Source organism: Carlito syrichta, unplaced genomic scaffold (genome assembly GCF_000164805.1).
Source record: "Carlito syrichta isolate Samal-C Ts95f unplaced genomic scaffold, Tarsius_syrichta-2.0.1 Scaffold302231, whole genome shotgun sequence".
Lineage (NCBI taxonomy): Eukaryota > Metazoa > Chordata > Mammalia > Primates > Tarsiidae > Carlito > Carlito syrichta.
Genome location: NW_007246327.1, coordinates 636,173 through 658,360, shown reverse-complemented (window position 1 = coordinate 658,360; position 22,188 = coordinate 636,173). Strand labels below are relative to the sequence as shown.

The 22,188-nt window shown below is 39.6% G+C and overlaps 1 protein-coding gene across 2 annotated transcripts in view; it reads left to right on the top strand.

Moving 5' to 3' along the window:
* The window catches only part of PFDN1 (prefoldin subunit 1), a 63,345-nt gene that overhangs the window by 13,793 nt on the left and 27,364 nt on the right, over positions 1-22,188 (top strand). For both annotated transcript variants that reach the window (XM_021711392.1, XM_008056127.1), the window contains exon 3: positions 12,411-12,495. In XM_021711392.1, coding sequence (XP_021567067.1) covers positions 12,411-12,495 — 85 coding nt within the window. The remainder of the gene's footprint in view (positions 1-12,410; positions 12,496-22,188) is intronic.

The window sequence follows — 22,188 nt, the reverse complement described above, 5'->3', positions numbered from 1 at the left end:
TTGGGTAAGGCCAATCAGAATTCAGCCTAGGCTTCTCTTCTCTGAGTTACTTGGAGAAATGGAGGATACTTAAACAAAATCAGGGCTCTGCCAACAAAGAAAAGGAATTATATAATGGATAGCTAGCTAGTAGTGTCTTCTAAAATAATTGACAATCATTACAGTGACCAATAATTGAGGACTAGCTACATAAAAACTGTTGATGATATAGTTAGGGTGAATTAGGTAGAGTTTAATCAGGAGGTACAGACAGATGGGAAGCTATAGGAGTAATTCAAGAGTATAGTAACAAAGGCATAGACTAAGACAGTAGAAATGGAATGGAGAGGTAGAGGGTCAGTATGAGAGAAAGTAAACTGAAAATATAGGGGACAAGGAAGATTTCTTGCCATTTGAAGACTTAGGTGAGTGGACATATGGTGATATCACTGATAAAGCTGAAGTTGAGATGGTGAAACTATAGGCGGTATTGGTATGGGTTGATAACATGAGTTTAATTTAGGACATGTTGAATTGGAGAGATGTGGAACATGCAAGTAGAAATGATCATTAGATGCTGGACGTGGTGCAGGTGATGGGGGTTGATATTATTTTGAGGGTCATTAGCCAAGTTGAAACCTTGAAAATAAATGAGTTTTTTGAGGGACTTTGGGTAGAGAGAGCTTAGCAGATAACTTTGCATAGTGCTTGTAATATAGACACGGAGAAGAAAAAGGAAGGAGGAATCTGTAGATATAGTAGTTAATGAGGGGAACATGGAGAGTGTAGTCTGTAGATGCAGTAGCAGCATCCCTCAGAGTTTGACTTGCCCATACAGTGATCTGTACATTTCTTTTGCATGAGGTATGGTATGGCAGATCCAAATGTTGTATTTCTTTTTTTTTTTTTTTTTTTGAGTTGGAGTCTCACTCTGTCGCCCAGACTGGAGTGCAGTGGCTGCTCCCAGCCACCACAGCCTCGACCTGCTGGGCTCCAGCAATCCTTCCGCCTCAGCCTTCCATGTAGCCGGAACTACAGACACGCGCTACCATGCCCGGCTAATTTTTTGATTTATTGTAGAGATGAGGTCTCGCCTGCCCAGGCAGGTCTCGAACCCGCGGGCTCAGGCAGTCCACTCACCTCAGCCTCCCAAAGGCGCGGAATTACAGGCTGAGCCACCGAGCCCGGCTGCAAGTGCATGTTTGTTACATAGACATATTGTGTAGTGGTGGGGGTTGGGTCTCAGGTGACCCATTCCCTGGACAGTGAACATTGTACCCAATAGATAATTTCTTCTTTTTTTTCATAATTGAGAGGTTATTGGTTGTGTTGATGATCAGTACACACACATTTCAATTCTTAACATATGTACCAAAAATCTAAAAAGCCATGTATCCTTTTTTTTAAAAAGTCATTCCAGTGACTTTCCAACTTAAAAATTGGAGGCGAATTTTCCTTAAGAGGATATCAAGTACCAGTATCTTCAGATGTTGATAAATTGTTATATATATTCCACCAGTTCACAATTTGTCATATACATAGCATATTCAATTTTTCAATCTTTCACAGCACATTAACAAAGTTATTAGGAAAACAGGACTACCGTGATCAAAGATGTTACAGAGTGCACACAATTCTGACAGAGAGAGCCATGATCAAGGAGTGGTTTTCCTTAGGAAACAATTCTACTAAAAAAACAACATGGGAGGCCGGACTCGGTGGCTCAGCCTGTAATCCCAGCACTTTGGGAGACCGAGGTGAGTGGATTGCCTGAGTTCGCGGGTTCGAGACCCGCCTGGACAACTTGACGAGACCTTATCTCTACAACAAACAAACAAAAAAATTAGCCGGGCGTGATAGCGCGCGCCTGTAGTTCCAGCTACTTGGAAGACTGAGGTGGAAGGATCGCCGGAGCCCAGCAGGTTGAGGCTGTGGTGGCCGGGAGAGGCCATTGCACTCCAGTCTGGGTGACAGAGTGAGACCCCAACTCAAAACAAGCAAACAAACAAACAAAGAAACAAAAAACTATGGGAATAGAAGTAATTTTAAATGTTCAAGATATTAAATGCAGGACTGTGATCCATATTGCCACTTAGTATGCTTTGTATAATAGAGTATGAAAACTAACCCCCCCATCTAAGGAATGTTACACTGACATCCAAGACAGTCAAAGCCTCCCGTAATTCAATATCCCACACTATTTTCTGGTTGTACCAAAAAATAAGCTACCAGCGAATGATTTCACCTCCCAAAAAAAAAAGCATTTACACTCAAAAAATGGGATGAGGTGGGATTTCTTCCTTCATAAAATTGTTTCTAGATCTACTAAAAAACTTGCATTTATAAAATGGTTGATAAAAAATATTCCCTTGGGTTATACAAAAAGGGAAGCGGTTCACTCATAAGACGTGGTATGTGATGTTATTCAGACTTGGCTTCTTTGTCTCCTTCATCAGAGGCTGGATTCTCCTCTGTTTTAGTTTCTCTGTTTTCTACAGGTAACTCTTCTTTAGTTTCTTGGTTAGCCATTTCATCCTGTTTTCTCTTTGCTCCCCTTTTCCCTTTTATTTGCACTTTTTTGTCTGAAGATTTATTCCTTTCTGTTGCCTTTTTTGACTTTGCTTCTACTTTTGCAGGAGCAGGTTTAGTTATCTCTTCTTGGACTACTCTTACCGCCCTCTCAGAGGAGCTTACCTGCCTCTTGGGCATCTTGGCAGCGGGCAGCGTGCATGCCAGACAGGGTGTGTGCCGGCTGTCTGTGGGCCACTGTGAGCTCAGCTGAGAACCTGGCCACTGCTTCTCCTCCCGCCGCCAGAGCTGCTGAGGCAATAGATATTTTCTTTTTTTTTTTTTTTTAGTTGGAGTCTCACTGTCGCCCAGACTGGAGTGCAGTGGCTGCTCCCGGCCACCACAGCCTCGACCTGCTGGGCTCTGGCTATCCATCCACCTCAGCCTTCCAAGTAGCTAGAACTACAAGTGCACACTACCATGCCCGGCTAATTTTTTTGATTTATTGTAGAGATGAGGTCTCGCCAAGTTGCCCAGGCGGGTCTCGAACCCACGGGCTCAGGCAATCCACTCACCTCAGCCTCCCAAAGGCGCGGGATTACAAGCTGAGCCACCGAGCCCGGTTAGATATTTTCTAAACCTTCTTCCCTGCTTCCCCCCTTATTGGTGTCCTAAGGTGTATTATTTCCATCTTTGTGGCCATTTAGCTTCCACATATAAGTGAGAACATGTGATGTTTGATTTTCTGTTTCTGAGTTAATTGACTTAGGATGATATTCTTCAGTTCCATCCATCAATAGGTTTTTTTTGTATATTCATGAAGTTATATAACCATCACCACTATCTAATTCCAGAACATATTTGTCACACCAAAAATAATCTTCCATTAACAGTTATTCTACATCTTCTCCAACCCCCACCCTGGCCCCAGGCCACCACAAATTATTCTGTCTCTATAGAGTTGCCTATTTTGACATTTCATTTAAATGGAATTATACAGTCATGCAATATGTAATTGTGTCTGTCTTCTTAGTATTGTTTTAAAGGTTCATCTGCGCTGAAGCATGTATCAAGACTTCATTCCCTTTTTATTGTTGAAAATTTCATTGTATGACTGTACCACATTTTATTTATCCATTCACCTATTGATGAACATTTGAATTGTGTTCACTTTTTGGTTATTACGAATAATGCTGCTTTGAACGTCCGTGTACAAGTTTTTGTGGCAGACATATGTTTTCATTTCAATTTTCTGTATTCCTTTAAGTAGATTTACTGGGTCATATGTAACTATGTTTAACCTTTTGAGGAACTGCCAGAATTTTTTCCATAGCAGCTGTACCATTTTGCATTCTCCCCAGCAATGTATAAGTGTTCTAATTTCTCCATGTTCTCTTCAACACTTGTTATTATCTGTCTTTTTGATTATTGCCATTCTAGTAGGTATGATCATATCGAGTAGGTATGATCATCATGGTTGCAGGCCAGTCCTGCAATATTATGAGCATGACTGCTCATTTTTTTATATAATGTCAATGCCTGCTTTCTCACTACAATGGCAGAGTTCAGAGAGGGAACTCTCTGGGGACTGTGACAGAAACCATACGGCCAGCAAAGCCAAAAATATTTATTACCTGGCCTGTTTCAAAAAAATCTTGCCATTCCCTGATCTAAAGCACAAACAATATATTGTGGTCTTTATAATACATGTAAAATTTGTAATAATAAAACAAAGAATGGGAGGGAGGGATTTAACATATAATGTTATTTGAAGTTAGGTTACAATAAATTAAAGATATACTGTAAAACGTAGAACTACTAAATATAAAAACATTTACAGAAATACCTAAAACACCAAAAATGAAGATAAAACAGAATCATAAAAAATAATCCAAAAGAAGGTAGAAAAAGAGGAAAACAGGAATAAAGAATAAATGAGACAAACAGAAAACAAGTACCAGACCAGGCTTGGTGGCTCACGCCTATAATCTCAGTACTTTAGGAAGCAGAGGCAAGAAGCTTGCCTGAGCCTAGGTGTTAAAGACCAGCCTGGTCTCTACAATAAATCAAAAAATTAGCTGAATATGGTGGCATGCCCCTGTAGTTCCAGCTACTTGGAAGACTGAGGCAGAGGGTTCACCTGAGCCCAGCAGATTGAGTCTGTGACATCCATGAACAAGCCACTGCACTCCAGCCTGGGTGACAGAGTGAGACTCTAACTCAAAAAGAAAAAAAAAAAAGTACCAAGGCATAGATTTTAACCCAATAATGGCAATAATGACTTGAAATATAAATTATATAAACACTCCAATTATAAAAGGCAATCATCAGTAATTGTCAGGTTAGATTAAAAAGCATAACTTGGCCGAGCATGGTGGCTCTCACCTGTAATCCCAGCACTTTGGGAGGCTGGGGTGAGAGGATTGCCTGAGCTCACGGGTTTGAGACCAGCCTAGGCAACTTGGCAAGAGTTCATCTCTACAGTATATAAAAAAATTAGCCAGGTGTGGTGGCGTATGCATGTAGTTCTAGCTACTTGGAAGGCTGAGGCGGAAGGATCACCTGAGCCTGGCAGGTCAAGTCTGCAGTGGCCGTCAGCGTGCCATTGCACTCCAACCTGGGCAACAGGGTGAGACTCTGACTCAAAAAAAAAATAGATTTTTCTTATTGCCATTCAAACAAATGTGTCTATTCATCTTAGATTATACTATTTCCAGTGCTTTTCATTTTTTTGTAAGTTGTTATATATTATGCTTCTGAAGAAAGAACTACCATTAACTTTCCTCAGGGTGTATGCTTGTCAGAGTAAACATTCTCAGCTTTGTTTGTTTGAATTTCTTCTCATTTTTGGAAGATATTTTCACTACGTATGTGATGCTGGGTTAATAGCTTTTTCCTTCAGTATTTTGAAAATGTCACACTATTGTCTTCTGCTTCGCAAAGTTTGTGACAAGAAGTTGGCTGTAATTCTTATCTTTGCTTCTCTGAATATATCATTTCTCTGATAGCCTTCAAGATTTTCTCTTCATCTTTGGTCTTCAGTAGTTTGATTATGCTGTGTCTAGTTTTTTTTGGTGGTAGTTTTATCTGTTTTGCTTAGGATTCTCGTGAGTGTCTTAGAACTGTGATTTGGGGTTTTTTGGTTCCTTTAGAAAATTTTTGTTCATTGTCTCTTCAAATGTTTTTTCTGCCCCATTCTCTGTCTCTTTTCCTTCTGGGTACATAATTGCACATATATTAGACCACTCGATTATCTTTTAGGTCTTGATGCTATATTCAATTTTATTTATTTATTTATTTATTTATTTATTTATTTATTTATTTTGAGTTGGAGTCTCCCTCTGTCACCCAGACTGGAGTGCAGTGGCATGCTCCCGGCCACTGCAGCCTCGACCTGCTGGGCTCCGGTGATCCTTCCGCCTCAGCCTTCCAAGTAGCTGGAACTACAGGCACGTGCTACCACGCCCAGCTAATTTTTGATTTAGTGTAGAGATGAGGTCTCGCCAAGTTGCCCAGGCAGGTCTCGAACCCGTGGGCTCAGGCAATTCACTCATCTTAGCCTCCCAAAGGCGCGAGATTACAGGCTGAGCCACTGAGCCTGGCTCATATTCAATTTTAAAACTTATTTTTATTGGTTTTTGCACCTTTTTCTCTGTGCTTTGATTAATTTTTATTAACTATCTTCCAGTTTACTTGAGTTTTATACCCATCTACCTAGCAGCACTATCAATGAAATTCTGTGCTTGAGGTTTTCTGGAATTTGGATCACAACCTAAGAGCTTATGGTTACATATTCCTAGGGAACATTTTTTTTTTTCTTATAATTTTATTCTCTTCTAAGATATAGATAAAATTTGTTTTATTGTGCTCTACTGAGAGGTAAGTTTATTTCCTCATTCTTAGGCTGAAGGTGGAACCCTTTGGGAACCTGGCTTTAATAAGGTTCTCCTAAGAGTATCCTGCTTTGGATTGCCCTTCTTAAAATTTAAAAAATTTTTTTATGGAGACATAGTCTCTCTGTCTTGCCCAAGCTGGTCTCAAATTCCCGGGATCAAGTGATCCTCTTACCACAGTCTCCTGAGTAGCTGAGACTATATTACCTGTCTGGCCCCTTGGTTTTATCTCTTGTTTCTGTGCCAGTGTGGCTGCTTAAGGTTTCCAGGATTCAGCAAAACTCAGGGTGAAAGTCAATTTACTGCTGTCTTACATTGCTGAATTCCCAGTTTCACTTAATTGTGGGCCTCTGTGGAATCCTTCCTTGTGTTAGCTCAACAACAAAACAACAACAAACACACGTGCGCGCGCACGAGGGCAACTCCAAAAATACTGGAATTATTTTTTGAAGGGTGGGGCCCTTATAGTACAGGTTTCTCCTACTAGGTAAGTGTTCTAGGAACCCATTGTCATCAGTGTACCAGCTAGTGTTGTGATGAGAGGCTGTGTTTGGCTTCAGTGAATTTTTTGGGGGGAGCAGGGGAAAAGTCTTTCAGTTCATTATTAGCCCATTTCATGATGGGTGATTTATGAGCATCCACACCCTGCTGAGCGTTCAGCACTTTTTGACCAAAAATGGCTTGATCCCTGTGACCTACCCTCCCTCTATTCAGCTGGTATTGCCCCCAGTGACTTTTTTTTTGTTTCTCTCAATGACAAAAGTCATCAAAGGGAAACGTCTTACTGATGTGGAAGAGGTGAAACAAAAAGTGGCAGAAGGCTGGGCACAGTACCTCAAGTCTGTAATCCCCAGCGTTTTGGGAGGCCGAGGTGAGAGGATTGCTTGAGCCCAGGGGTTCAAGACCAGCCTGGGCAACATAGTGCAACCTCGTCTCTACAATAAAAATAAAAAAATTAGCTGGGCGTGATAGTGCACCCCTGTTGTTCCAGCTACTTGGAAGGCTGAGGTGGAAGGATCACCGGATTCCAGCAGGTTGATGTTGGGGTGGCTGTGAGTGTGCCATTGCACTCCAACCTAGGTGATGGAGTGGGACTCCAACTCAAAAAAAAAAAAATAAGCCAGGCACGGTGGCTCACGCCTATAATCCCAGCACTTTGGGAGGCTGAGATGAGAGGATTGCCTGAGCCCACGGTTCGAGACCAGCCTGGGCAACTTGGTGAAACTTCATCTCTACAATAAATCAAAAAATTAACCGGGCATGGTGGCGCGTGCCTGTAGTTCCAGCTTCTTGGAAGACTGAAGTGGAAGGCTCTCCTGAGCCCAGCAGGTTCAGGCTGCCGTGGCCGTCAGCATGATACTGCACTCCAGCCTGGGTGACAGGGTGAGGTTCCAACTCAAGAAAAAAAGACAGTGGAAGTACTAAAAGGCATCAAAATTGACGCGTTCAAAAACTGTTCTGAGCCGTGGAAAACATTTTGTTAGTTGTATTGCATTAAACCGAGAGTATTTTGAAAGTGACTGAAGTTTAAATATGTAAGAATAAATACACAATTTATTATAAATTCCATTTTTGTTGGATCCCCGTGTGTGTGTGTGTGTGTGTGTGTGTGTGTGTGTGTGTGTATGTATGTATATAGATTTTTTTTTTTTTTGCTTTGTTTTTAATCAGGAGGAGTGTTCAGGGTATGTATTCTTCATTATGCCAGCAGCAGAAGTCTCGGATTCATTGAGCAGTTCACTGTGTGAATGTGCCATAATTTTTTATTTGTTTCCTTACTAAGGGATTTAGGTTATTTCTCCTTTTTTTTCCTTGCTAAAAATTTTGAAGTAAAATTTTTTTTGTATATAGCTCTTTGGGTGCATGTGCAAGTAACTTTCATCATTAGTGGAGTGAGGCAAGGAAGCAAGATAGGCTATTCTTATTCAGTCTTCTCTGCTTATTTTGTGGATGCCCTGAAACCTAAATAGTGTTAGGATATGTTTTTAGACATCTTGTAAAAACTTCACACCCAAATAAAGTGCACTGTCATAAGCATTTTATTGTCTCTGAATGGCATATATTTAGGTGACCATACTTTGATAGTGTACCCAAAAGACCATGCTGTCACTGATCTTGAATTCGTTGTTTTGAGCAGGTGAACATTTTGATTCGTGCTGACCTATAAGAAAGTGAAAGTCATGTAGCAGCCTGCAAGATGATTTAGAACACAGGATCTGGTGTTAAAAGCCATCAGAGAATGTTGTTTTTCATATGGCATAATTACAATACATGAGGAAGCGAAATAGTAGGCCACAAGTCCTTGAGAGTTGACGGTATAGAACAATGGCGTTGATTTCCAGGTCAAAAAAGAGACCTTTACAAGGCAGCATCTCTAATTCAGTTTTTTTTTTTTTTTTTTTTGAGTTGGAGTCTCACTCAGTCGCCCAGACTGGAGTGCAGTGGCCGCTCTTGGCCACCGCAGCCTCGCCAGCTGGACTCCGGTGATCCTTCCGCCTCAGCCTTCGCAGTAGCCAGAACTACAGGCACGCGCTACCACGCCCGGCTGATTTTTTGATTTATTGTAGAGATGAGGTCTCGCTGCCCAGGCGGGTCTCGAACCCGCTGGCTCAGGCAATCCACTCACCTCAGCCTCCCAAAGGCGCAGGATTAAGGCTGAGCCACCGAGCCCGGCTTCTAATTCAGTTTTTATAATGCTGAGTACTGTAAGCCCATTATCTGCATATCTCTTGTCATGTGAGAATATTTTCCTCTTCATGGTTTATTTTTCCTTTATGGTTTATTTTTAACTCTAGAATCCTTTATTTACTAATTGGCTTTCCATAAACAATCAGGCAAGATCTCTGAGATGCTCTACTTTGAGAAACTGTGTACATATTATTTGCTTATGATAAGGACTCACTTATATTATCATAATATATCCTTTCTCTTCCCATCATATCTGATAATTTGGTGCATTTCTTAACAATAGATGTTTTCCAGACTTTTTTCAGAAATCAGATGTTTCTTGGGACTTTTTCCAATCTCCATACAATGTATCTTTGCCATTTTTTAAGTTGAGTACTACACCAAACTTTCCATAAAAATTATGTTTAAATTTTGACTACGTAACTATTCTTTGAGGTAAACATTTGTGTTTACTCAACACATTCTTGTTTAGAACTTGCATGGTTGAGTTGTCCTTAGGCTTATAGTAGTAGGTTGGCCAGCTTTGATGGAATCTTTCTGGCCTTTGAAGTTGGCACAGTCCAGTTAGCTACCTCAGAGAATGTGTGGCCATGGAAAAACATGTTTTTGTTGTTGAGTGTTCTTGCTTTCTAGTAATTTTATTTTCTGCTCAAGGGATTTAGTATCTGTTCAGATACTTTATTTTTAAAGACCACATAAGTAATGACTTGACCTCTAATCTTAGCTGTGAAATTTTCCCAGACACTAATAAAGATGATGTCTGATGACCTATTATTTGAGACTAGTACTCATTGGCCAGCCATCAGTGCTATTTAAAAATGTATATTTTACTCTGAAAATTTTTTCCATGGCTAAAAGACTTTCTTAGTAAAATCATACATGTAATGACATAATTTGGTGACTCTTGGACCTTTTTTTTTTTTTTTTTTGAGTTGGAGTCTCGCTCTGTTGCCTAGGCTGTAGTGCAATGGTGTGCTCATGGTCACCACAGCCTTGACCTGCTGGGCTCAGGTGATCTTTCCACCTCAACCTTCCAAGCAACTGGAACCACAGTCACGGGCTACCACACCCAACTAATTTTTTATTTACTGTAGAGGCGAGGTCTTGCCAGGTTGCCCAGTCTGGACTCGAACCCCTGGGTTCAGGCAGTCCTCTCGCCTCCACCTCCCAAAGTACTGGGATTGCAGGCATGAGCCACTGCACCCTGCTGGACCTTATTTTATAGTACTTCTTACATGGTGTTATTGAGATTTGATATAGTTCAAAACAACTCTTTTCCTTAAATATTAGCATGGGCCGGGTACAGTGGCTCATGTTTGTAATTCTAGCACTTTGGGAGGTCAAGGCAAGAGGATCACTTGAGACCAGGAGTTTAAGACTAGCCTGGGCAACATAGAAAGACCTTGTGTCTACAAAAAAAAAAAAAAAAAAAATAGCTGGGCATGGGGCACATGCCTGTAGTCCTAGCTACTCGGGAGGCTGTGCAGCTATGCAGAAGGATCACTTAAGCCTGGGAGTTGGAGGCTGCAGTGAGCCAAGATCACACCACTGCACTCCAACCTGGATGACAGAGTAGTTGAAGTTTTCCACTTGTACATTTTGAGCTTTTCAGAGGTATTATACACTCTGGAAATAATAATAAAAGATACTAGGGCTTATACAGTGCTTTTTGTTTGAGGAACTCATGAACACTAATGCATTGATCCTAACACAATCTCTTAAAAAAAAAAACACCAAAACTAGCATGAGTTAGTTCTGAGAAAAATATTATATATCTTATCAGATATAGCACCTGTCTCATAATAAGAACATTTTAGACATGAAGGATTCTATAGTAAAAGACCTAGAATTAATCTTTGTTTTGCATGAATCTGGACTATCTTTCCAGTAAATATGAATAAGGTTTTTATAAAGGATTAAGTTACTACTGAAGACTAAGATCATCAGTTTAATTATCTGGGCTGGCTACATCAGGGCACAAGCTTAATAATTAGCAGAGTGAAAGAGAAGTTCATCAGATTGTATTAGTATGTGTGGCCAGGTGCATTCATGAAGAAAAGGAGGAGGATAAAGCAGTCTCCTCCCAGGTGTCAGGGTATAGTTGGTTGCTATTTTTTGGGTCTGCTTTTAATTTGTCTTATAATTACAAGCCCTCTTGATAAGAACCCACCTAGGCACAGTGTTTTTTTGTGGGGTTGGTAGAGGTATTGCATACTGCTACCTTAATATGTTTTTTTGTTTGATTTTTTTGTTAAGAGATGATACTTAGCTTTTTTTTCCCCCCGAACTCTAAGTTATTGCAAAAGAATAAAAATCTTGCTTAATTAATTGTAGTCTTTAATTGAAATCTATTTTAACCTATTTAGACAGTCCTGAAAGAGATTTGAATAGTTGGGGTTTTCATTTGGTTCCAGTGGAAGGGAAATATTTCAGTTCACTTACTTGGGGCTATAAAAGTTTGTTCTTCCTTTCCCTTCAGCAAGAATTGTGAACATAAAGTCATAAAACAGATTCAGTGTTAATTTTTAAAGCTTCCTCGTATTTCCACCCTCATCAGTGGTAAATAATGTGCCTGACTGTAAAATGGAAAAAATTGAAGTTTTCCACTTGTACATTTTGAGCTTTTCAGAGGTATTATACACTCTGGAAATAATAATAAAAGATACTAGGGCTTATACAGTGCTTTTTGTTTGAGGAACTCATGAACACTAATGCATTGATCCTAACACAGTACTTGATTGTGACTTTCAAAGGTCATGAGTTACTGCTGTTACCAAAAAAAAAAAAAAAAAAAAAGAAGGGGGGTTCCCCGTTACAAATATTGTTTTAAAAATCTCTAGATAAAAATTAAATCCGATAACTGAAAACATTTAAAAAATGAATTTTTATTGTTTGTATTTTGACTTTTCTCTTGGCATGTGATTTTTTTCCCCCTTTTTCTTCTTTTATTTGTGAATCTACTTGAAGTCCAATTTCCTTATTTTATTTTATTTTTTTTAGAGACAGGGTCTCACTATGTTGTCCAAACTGGACTCGAACTTCTGGGCTCAAGTGATCCTCCTGCCTCAGCCATTCTAGTAGCTGAACTCCAAGCATACTCCACTGTGCCCAGCCCTATTCCCTTCTTAAATAAGAAAGCAGAATCTACTTTTTTAAGCCTTTGTTCCTTCTCAGCTAGAAGACTTAAAACCTGTGGTGGTTTCCTGAGTTTCACATCAACATAACAATACATTTTATTTGTCCTTTTAGTTTTCTCAGTTTAATATCTGTGGTATATAGCTATTGATTTTGATGAATACAGTTATCATGTGGCTTAACTTTCAACTTTCCTGTGTTTTATAGGTTTATTCTTCAATCCAAGGAGGTAATTCACAATCAGCTGTTAGAGAAACAGAAAATAGCAGAAGAAAAAATTAAAGAACTCGAGGTAAGTTTTGGATGAATATTGGCAATAGGTGTTAATTTGGGAGAAAGTAATGATTTCATTGTGTCATATTAATGAAAATGTATTCCTGGCAAGGTTGTGTCTTATTATTTTCATTTTTTCTTATTATGTTAGAGTCACAAATCAGTCATATTAATGACAGTGTATAAGGCCAAAAAAGAATCATCTCTTCTTTGGAACTGTAGGGAATTTTGAAGAAAATAGATGCAAAATACCTGAATGTAGTTTGTCCATTGCCTTAAGAATATGTCTATTCTTAAAAATAAATAAATAAATACATACATACATAAAAGTGAGGTGTATATTTAAACAACACTTGAGTGGTGGATTATGTTGGATGGGCAGGAGAGTGGGTAATAACAACAGTTGTCAGAGTGTCTTGGTATAGTGTCTCTTTTACACATTGTAATTTCTTTTAATCTGGATTAGGTTTAATATACCAATGAAGTAGTTTTTGTTTTTGTTTTTGTTTTGACGGATTCTCACTCTGTAGCTCAGACTGGAGGGCAGTGACATGATCAGAGCTCACTGCAGCTTCCACTTCCTGGGCTCAGGTAATCCTGCTTCAGGCTCCCAAGTAGCTGGGACTATAGGCATGTGCCACCTACCACACCTGGCTGATTTTTTGTCGAGGCGAATTCTTGCTGTGTTGCCCAGACTGGTCTTGAACTCCTGGGCTCAAGCAGTCCTCCCACCTTGGCCTCCCAAAGCACTGGGATTATAGGCTTAAGGCCTGGCTATATAATGATGAAGTAGTAAGTTATGACTAATTAACTCTTGAAGGATGGTGCTTCAGTGAGGGAAATAATTTTATATTTTTGCTAGGGAAAAAGATGATAGATGAGAGTAAGTTAGTAAATTTTTGGAAAATTGGAGTTTGTTATGATAATTTCCTTATACATTAAGACTTTAATGGCTATTCTTCCTGGTCTTTGGTGAAAGGCCCATCCTGTATATAGTAAAAGGTAGACTCAACAAAAAGCTGGTTTCTTAGGACTGAGATTTCCTGAGATGTGAGTGGATACTTTGACTTCATAGGTCACTTTATTTAATTCCTGTGAGTAGTATTTGAGGCAGTAGATCCAAACTATCAGTTGAATTGGGGCGATAACCCCCTGCAGCCTCCTAGGGACTTGTCAGGGGAACTGACTTGTCCTGGCCTGGGAACACGTCTTAGGTTGTTACATAGGCTCATTTTTGTTGGACTACCGATAGTTTAAACACACTCGATGATTGAATTGTAGCTTATTTGTATTGTACAAATAAGAAAAAAAACAAACAGAAAAAAACTGTTAGCCTGTGGTAAGCAGGTTGTTGTGTTTTCATTCGTAAGAAACAAAAATATTCTTGACAAGACCAGACACAGTGGCTTATGCCTATAATCCCAGCACTTTGGGAGGCTGAGGTGAGAGAATTGCCTGAGCCTGTGGGTTTGAGACCAGCCTGGGCAACTTGGCGAGCCCTCATCTCTACAATAAATCAAAAAAAGAACTTAGCCAGCAGGTTGAGGCTGTGGTAGCCAGGAGCATGCTACTGCCCTCCCACCTGGGTGACAGAGTGAGACTCCAACTAAAAAAAAAAAAACCAAGCAAAACCATTTCACTTAGATAAAACAAAAAAATGTGTTTTTGCAACTGTAGGTAAATAAATCTAAAAATTGTCCTGATGAATAATAAGTAGCAAGATGCAAAATAATGTGTATATAATTCTCTTTATGAAAACAGAACAAATCTAAGATCTATGTATGATAATTGAAAATAATGTGTAATAGTATATATTAAATTAACACTGTTTACCCTAACAAAATTAGATGGGACATGGGGTCAAATAATTTTTTTTCTTATAATCTCTATGTTGAATAAATTGTAACATGTATATACTACGTTTTATTTTGCATTAACTTTTTTGATTAAAAAATTATCAAGGTAAGCTGAGCATGGTGGTATACACCTATAGTCCTAGCTATAGGAGGCTGACGTGGGGGATTGCTTGAGGTCAGGAGTTTGAGACTGCAGTGTGCTATGATCATGCCTGTGAACAGCCACTGCACTCCATCCTGGGCAATGTGGTAAGACCCCCATCTATTAAAAAAAACTATCAAGGTAAAATTGCCACAGATGATGCTTTTAGCATATTGTTCAGTTCTGGTGAAAATTTAGGAAATTTATTTTCTAAGTTTTCCTTTTGTGGAATCTCTCAAATACTGGGAGAGTATTTTATCTTTTAGGAAGTCATTTTGTCTTTTTTATTTTTAATCTTTCATTTTACATGTTATTTTATAAAAGCAATACAAGTAGACTATAAATGAAAAAAATAGCCAAAAATATGTAAAACAAATAATTAAACAATGAAAATATTACCTTCCTTTTCCCAAAGGCTTTCAAATGCCATTCCAAACTTTTATATTTATATAAACATTTATACATGTGTATGAACAATCTTTTTTAAAATAAAGAGGAACTATGCTGCATGTACTATTTCGCCTCATTTATCTTTCTGCTTTGGTAATATAAATCTAGTTTATACTCAATTTTTTGTTTTTCATTTCCCCTGCCATTGTAGGCTCCTATTACATCAACATTCAATTATTACTTGAGCCTTATCTCTGCATTTAGAATATTCTCCAGTACTTCCCTAACCTGTAATTTTAGCAGTGTCACCCACTGCATACTCCCTTCTCTTCCCTGAATCAATCCTATACTTTTCCACTGTCATGCTTTTATGACTTTTTTTTTACTTCAGCCTGAAATGTATACATGAGCTTACACCTACATGTACATGTACGCAACATACACTGTTAATTGTAGTGTTCCCATTTTCTTTGTTTCTTACTGGTTTCTCTTTTTCCGTTAGCTACTGAGAGAGATGTGATAAATCTCATTCTATGGTATTGATCAGTTTCTCCTCATTCTGACATTTTAATGGGCAGTGATATTTAGAGACTGCTTTCTGGGTGGAGTCTCACTCCATTGCCCAGGCTGGAGTGCAGTGGCACACTCATGGCCACCCCAGCGTCGACCTCCTGGGCTCAGGCAGTCCTTCTACCTCAGCCTTCCAAGTAGCCGGAACTACAGGCACACGCTACCGTGCCGACTAATTTTTTGATTTATTGTAGAGATGAGGTCTTGTCAAGTTGCCTAGGCTGTTCTCAAACCCATGGGCTCAGGCAAGTCCCTTCACCTCGGCCTCCCAAAGTGCTAGGATTACAGGCTTGAGCCACCATGCCCAGCCCTGCTCATTATTACTGTATTCACAGCTCAGAGCATATGTTTTATTTTGCTTTATAGTAGTAATTTCTCAGCTCTTAAATGTAGCATTCCACTGACTTCTGGCTTCCATTTTTGCTGTTAAGAAGTCATCTGTTAGTCTAATTGTTGTTTATTTTTCTTTTCTCTATCTGCTTCTTTTTGTCTTTCATGCTTTATAGTTTCTCTGGAATGTGTCTAGGCATGGATTTATTGTTTTTATTTTTTTCTTAAGCCTATGTGGAATGTTTGGGTTTCCTGAATCTGAGGATTAGTGTCTTTTATCAGTTCTGGAAAATTTTTATCTCTGAATATTACTTCTTCCCTATTTTGTTTATTAACAATATTTCCTTCTAGAATTTCCCCTCCTTTAGATAGGCTATCACCAGCATCTGCAGTAGCATATTAACTGATTTTCCCATCTCCAGCCTTCCCCCTTATAATCCTTTTAACATATTTAAGTTAGGATGACCTTTCTAAAATGTTAAATCTGGTCATATTACTCCCCTGTGTAAACCCCATGATTGTTCTTACAGTAAAGTTCAAGCTTTTTAACATGCCTTCAAGGCTTTTTATGAAATCATTTCTGTTTATTTCTCTTGTTTCCCTCATTTTCTCTGCCTTCTCTTATACCATATGCTTTAGCCATGCAGAAATAGTCTCAGTTCTGGGAATTTGTTATGTTCTCTTTCTTTTTACTAGATCTTTGAAAAGTAGTTCTCAGCCGGGCTTGGTGGCTCAGCCTGTAATCCCGCGCTTTGGGAGGCTGAGGTGAGTGGATTGCCTGAGCCCGCAGGTTCGAGACCCGCCTAGGCAACTTGGCAAGACCTCATCTCTACAACAGATCAAAAATAGCCGGGCTTGGTAGCGCGTGCCTGTAGTTCCAGCTACTTGGAAGGCTGAGGCGGAAGGATCACCAGAGCCCAGCAGGTTGAGGCTGCGGTGGCCGGGAGCAGCCACTGCACTCCAGTCTGGGCAGCAGAGTGAGACTCCAACTCAAAATGATAAAAAGAAAAAGAAAAGTAGTTCTCTGCACCTGAGAGCTTCCATCCTCTGCCCTTACCAGCTCCGTCTACTAATCCCTCAGATCTTAGTGTAAGGCTCCTTCTCCTGAGAATCATGTTCTGATTCCTCAGTCTTAAGTTAGATACTTTTTTATTGTTCTTCCTGATTACTCTGTTAGTTTCTTGGCATAGTGTGGAGATTTCGAATTATAACTGTCACCAGTTGAGTAAACCACAAAATGAGGTTTTCTGATACTTGGGAAACTGATACAGATTCGGAACTCTAAATGGTTTTCCCCAATGTCTCCTGGTTGTTGTTCCTCATTTCAAATATGCAGACTCTTCTTTTTTTTTTTTTGAGTTGGAGTCTCTGTCGCCCAGACTGGAGGACAGTGGCATGCTCCTGGCCACCGCAGCCTCGACCTGCTGGGCTCCGGCGATCCTTCCGTCTCAGCCTTCTAAGTAGTCGGAACTACAGGCGCGCACTACCATGCCTGTCTAATTTTTTGATTTATTGTAGAGATGAGGTTTTGCCAAGTTGCCCAGGCGGGTCTTGAGCCTGCGGACTCAGGCAATCCACTCACCTCAGCCTCCCAAAGCACGGGATTACAGACTGAGCCACCAAACCCGGCTCAGACTCTTCTTCTTGACCCTAATATTTCTTGCCAGTCAATCTATTTCATTTTAATTCTCTATAATCATCATAATCATCATAAATTCCTATCTTCAGATATCTTGCAGTTAAATTGAGAAGGCATAATTTAATTTATACATAACACTGTAGACAAAGGGGACTCTTTCTTTCTTTCATTCTTTCTTTGTGTCTTTCTTGGCATCTCACCCTGTCACCCAGGCTGTAGTGTAGCAGTACACTCACGGCTACCATAACCTCGACCTGCTGGGCTCAGGTGATCCTTCTGCCTCAGCCTTCCAAGTAGCTGGAACTACAGGTGCATGACACTATGCCCAACTAATTTTTTGATTTATTGTAGAGATGAGATCTTGCCAAGTTGGCCAGGCTGGTCTCAAACCCCTGGGCTCAGACAGTACTCTTGCCCCACCTCCCAAAGTGCTGGGATTACAGGCATTAGCCACCGTACCTGGCTTTTTATTTTTTATGATTCAGAGTCTCACTCTGTTGCCCAGGCTGGAGTGCAGTGGCACCATCGTGGCTCACACCACAGAAGGGTAGGCTGTTTCTGTTTACCATGTGTTCATCTCGTCTCTGAAAGAGTAAGGTTCTTTTAGGTCCAGAGTTTTGTTTTGTTTTGTTTTTTGTTTTGAGTCAGAGTCTCACTCTGTTGTCCAGAATGGATTACAGAGGCATAGTTGTGGCCACCACAGCTTCGACCTGCTGGGCTCAGATAATCCTTCCAACCTCAGTCTTTCAAGCATACAGAACTGTAGGTATGCACCACCATGCCTGGCTGATTTATTTATTTATTGTAGAGACAAGGTCTTGCCAAGTTGCCCAGGCTGGTCATGAAAGGTCCAGATTTTGATTAAGGCTGTTAACTTGCTTTACTGCTTTGGTCCATAGTCTATGTAGGTGACAGTATAGACAACCTTTTCTTTTCTTTTTTTTTTTTTTTTTTTGAGTTGGAGCCTCACTCTGTCGCCCAGACTGGAGTGCAATGGCTGCTCCCGGCCACCGCAACCTCGACCTGCCGGGCTCCGGCGATCCTTCCACCTCAGCCTTCCAAGTAGCCGGAATTACAGGCATGCGCTACCACACCCAGCTGATTGACAACTTTTTCTATCCCATAGGTGCTGGTCTGATTCAGGTACTCTGATATGAGAGCCCATCTTTGGTGGTATTTACCTAGCTCTCTTTTTACTGATTTTTTATTTTTTGTGTCTTTATTTATGAGTACAAAGCTTGCCTAGAATTTGTTAGCTTTTTTTTTTTGAGTTGGAGTTTCACTCTGTCACCCAGACTGGAGTGCAGTGGCCGGCCTCGACCTGCTGGGCTCCAGCAGTCCTTCTGCCTCAGCCTTCTAAGTAGCTGGAACTACAGGTGCGCGCTACCACTCCCGGCTAATTTTTTTGATTTATTGTAGAGATGAGATCTCACCAAGTTGCCCAGGCGGGTCTTGAACCCGCGGGCTCAGGCATTTCACTTACCTCAGCCTCCCAAAGTGTGGGATTACAGGCTGAACCATTGAGCCCGGCTTGTTTAGCTTTTGGTAGCTCTGTTATGCTGTGCCTATGTGATCACCCACCCTATTGGCGTTATCTACTGACCTGTTTCTCTTATAATGTGCTATAACCTTGCCCTTATGGTATCTGGATAGGGAGTCATACTGCTTGCTAGAAGAAGAAAGATAAGCACTATCTTAATGATGGGAAGATAGTCTTACTGTTTTTTTTCTTTTTAAAACTTTTTCTTTACTTTTTAATACTCCTAGTCTTCAGACTGTAATCACTTTACTGGGATTAATTGGGAAGTATTTTCATAACAGGTACATAATATGATAGAGTTAAGTAGATTTTATCTTTTCTTTGTGGAATTGATAGGTCAAGTTCTGGGAGGGAATACTACCATTTCATCCTAATCATGATTAGTAGACCAATGAGGCTGATTCTATTCAAGAGAAAATACAAAATGGTGACTTTAGTATGACAGAGTAATTATGTTACTTATATCATTATTTGAGGACATTTTCTGGTTCAAAAATTACTTTTTAAGGAGGACACTGAATGTACAATACATAATACACTATATGTTGTTATTAGAAAAGTACAAAAGCATAATTTTTAAAATAACATGAATATAATTGGTATTTGGAATTATGCCTTTTAACAACTCATCCGTCCTTCTAAAATAATTTGCTTTGTAAAATGTATATCATTGTACAAAGAGAAAATAGAAATCTTTTTTGACAAAATTCAGTTTTAGTTAAAGTTGAGCTAAAACTATTGACAGATTGAGGAGATTTATCTTCTGAAGAGTGGAATATACATCCTATATTTTTGCTCACTTTTTTGGAGGTAAGGAGGAAATAATTACTTATGGGCCTCTAATGCAGCTGGGAAAACTTAGGTTCAGCATTCAGACGATCTGAAGCTCAACCCTGACCTTCTGAATCTTAGCTGTTGGGAGTTCTTCAGGTAGCTACAAACCTTCAGTGATACATTTGAACACATTTTGGCCATCGTTCCCTTATGTTCTTTTCTTTGTTCCATGTGGAGGCCAAATAATTATGGCTTCAGGCTTATCGGCCTTCCACCTGAAGTCTCTGTTATATTTTAGGCACATGCATGACTGGTTAATTAGCTTCCTTCACTTCTGTCTCTAACATGGTTACCACCCCTTCCACCGCCCTGGTTAGCTCAGCAATGACAGAATGAGAATAAGGAAACCCAGGACATTCTGGCCTGCTTAGTGCCACTTCTGACGCAGAGTGTTGCAATCTGAGGGTTGTTGAAATAACTTTCCAGTTCATGCTATAAGTAAAATCTAAAAAACTGTGTAGAAGTCTTGACTCTTCCATGAAAATGACAATTTTGGTCAGATAGTGGTTTCTGAAATAAGTTAGGAAGAATAGTGTTGAGAGAACTGGATAGGAGGTGCCTGTGACACTCTGCAGTTGGCTTAGTTTTGATACTTAGTTTTGATGAGAACATGATTTGGAGGAATTCCCATGATTGAGGAAATTTTACTCTGCCTATTGAGGGTCATTTTTTCCATGGCATGGGTGGTGACTGGTAGGCACTTGGATGGATGTCCAGTTTTGCCTAGTGCTTTATTTTTGAGCTGGTGCTGTTGTATATATGATGGCATCCCCTCTTTGGGGGTCGAGTGGATTCTACTATATGACAGGCAATGATTTTTGTGTTTTCAGTGAAGAAAGGAAGGCAGATGAGAGCAGAGCCAGTAATAGAAGATTTAAAAATGTTAAACAAAAAGTGTGACTAGTGGTTTATCTACTTGCATAGCTCAAAGTCTAGCATCCATTAAAAAACCAGTCATGTTTATTTCATATTGAAATATAACATTTACAGAAATATGCATTCAATATGTATTCAATAATTAGAAAGCAAACACTTTGGTTATCCAGGCCAGGAAATCAAATGTTCACAGGACACCAGAATCCTTGTTGTTTCCAACTCCTTGATCATAATGTTATTTCTGCCTGCCCCCTTTTTTGTGATAATTTTTTCCTATTTTAAAAATATAGCTTTATTACCTATGGAGGTAGCTTTAAAATAATCTAATGTAGTTTAGCCTATTTTTGAACTATATTGTTTTTGACCTTGGTTTTTTTGCTCAGCATTGTGTTTGTGAAGTCCATCCATGCTTATTGCCTGAGATTGTGATTTGCTCATGTTCAATGCTGTATGGTATCCCACCAGACAGAAGTACCACAGTTTATCTATTTAGACATTCCATTTTATCCCTAGCAAGTCAAGATATTCTCATAGGGTATTTGTATAGCTTATGTTAGCCTCTTGCTGAGAGGAGCTGTTTTTCAGAAACTACCCTCCATCTTCATCCTGGGAAGAGTTTGAGTCCTGGAAAGAAGTATAAGATGTCTATTCTAAATATTAGCTTGATGACTTCCCACCTTTAGTAGTAACTAGATAGTTAGACATTTATGAGTATCTTTTTTTAGATTTTAAAAATAATACAGTTTGTAAAATTAATCTCTTTTCTATGTTGTTTTGACTTGGAGAGTCTTGGATGAAGTGATTTTTCTTATTGTTGCATACATTGAGATTTCAAATATGAATACTTATCTCTTTATAGAGTTCATTTGCATTCTCATCATTTATAAAAGTGAATGTTTGTTTTAAAATAGTTTCCACTTATTTAAGACTTAAGTCTAAAAGAGCCTGATGGTTGGAAACTCCAGAGTTTATAGTAAACTATATATAGTTTCTATGTTCTGGTGTCTTAAGCTTAATATAGCTGCAGAGTACTCCTTTGTGACTTTCAGAGAAGAGCAGAAATGGGTCTGAAAAAGGCCATATGTGCTCTTTCTTTGTTTGAGCTGTCTTTACTATTAGTATTATCAGTGCCTTGGTGAATGTATCTGTGTTATAATCCAGGTGCTAACATTTGCCCAAATGGAAACTGTGATTAATTTTATTTTTTTAATAGAAGTATTGTTGATCTGGACTGGACGCGATAGCTTATGCCTGTAGTCCCAGCACTTTGGGAGGCGAAGGTGAGAGGATTGCCTGAGCCCAGGGATTTGAGACCAACCTGGGCAACTTGATGAGACCTCGTCTCTACAGTAAATAAAAAAATTAGTCAGGCGTGGTGGCGCATGCCTATAGACCCAGCTACTTGGAAGACTGAGGTGGAAGGATCACCTGAGCTCAGCAGGTCAAGGCTGTGGTGGCCGTGAGTGTGCCATGGCACTCCAGCTGGGCGACAGTGACACTCCGACTCAAAAAAAAAAAAAAAAAAAAAAAAAAAA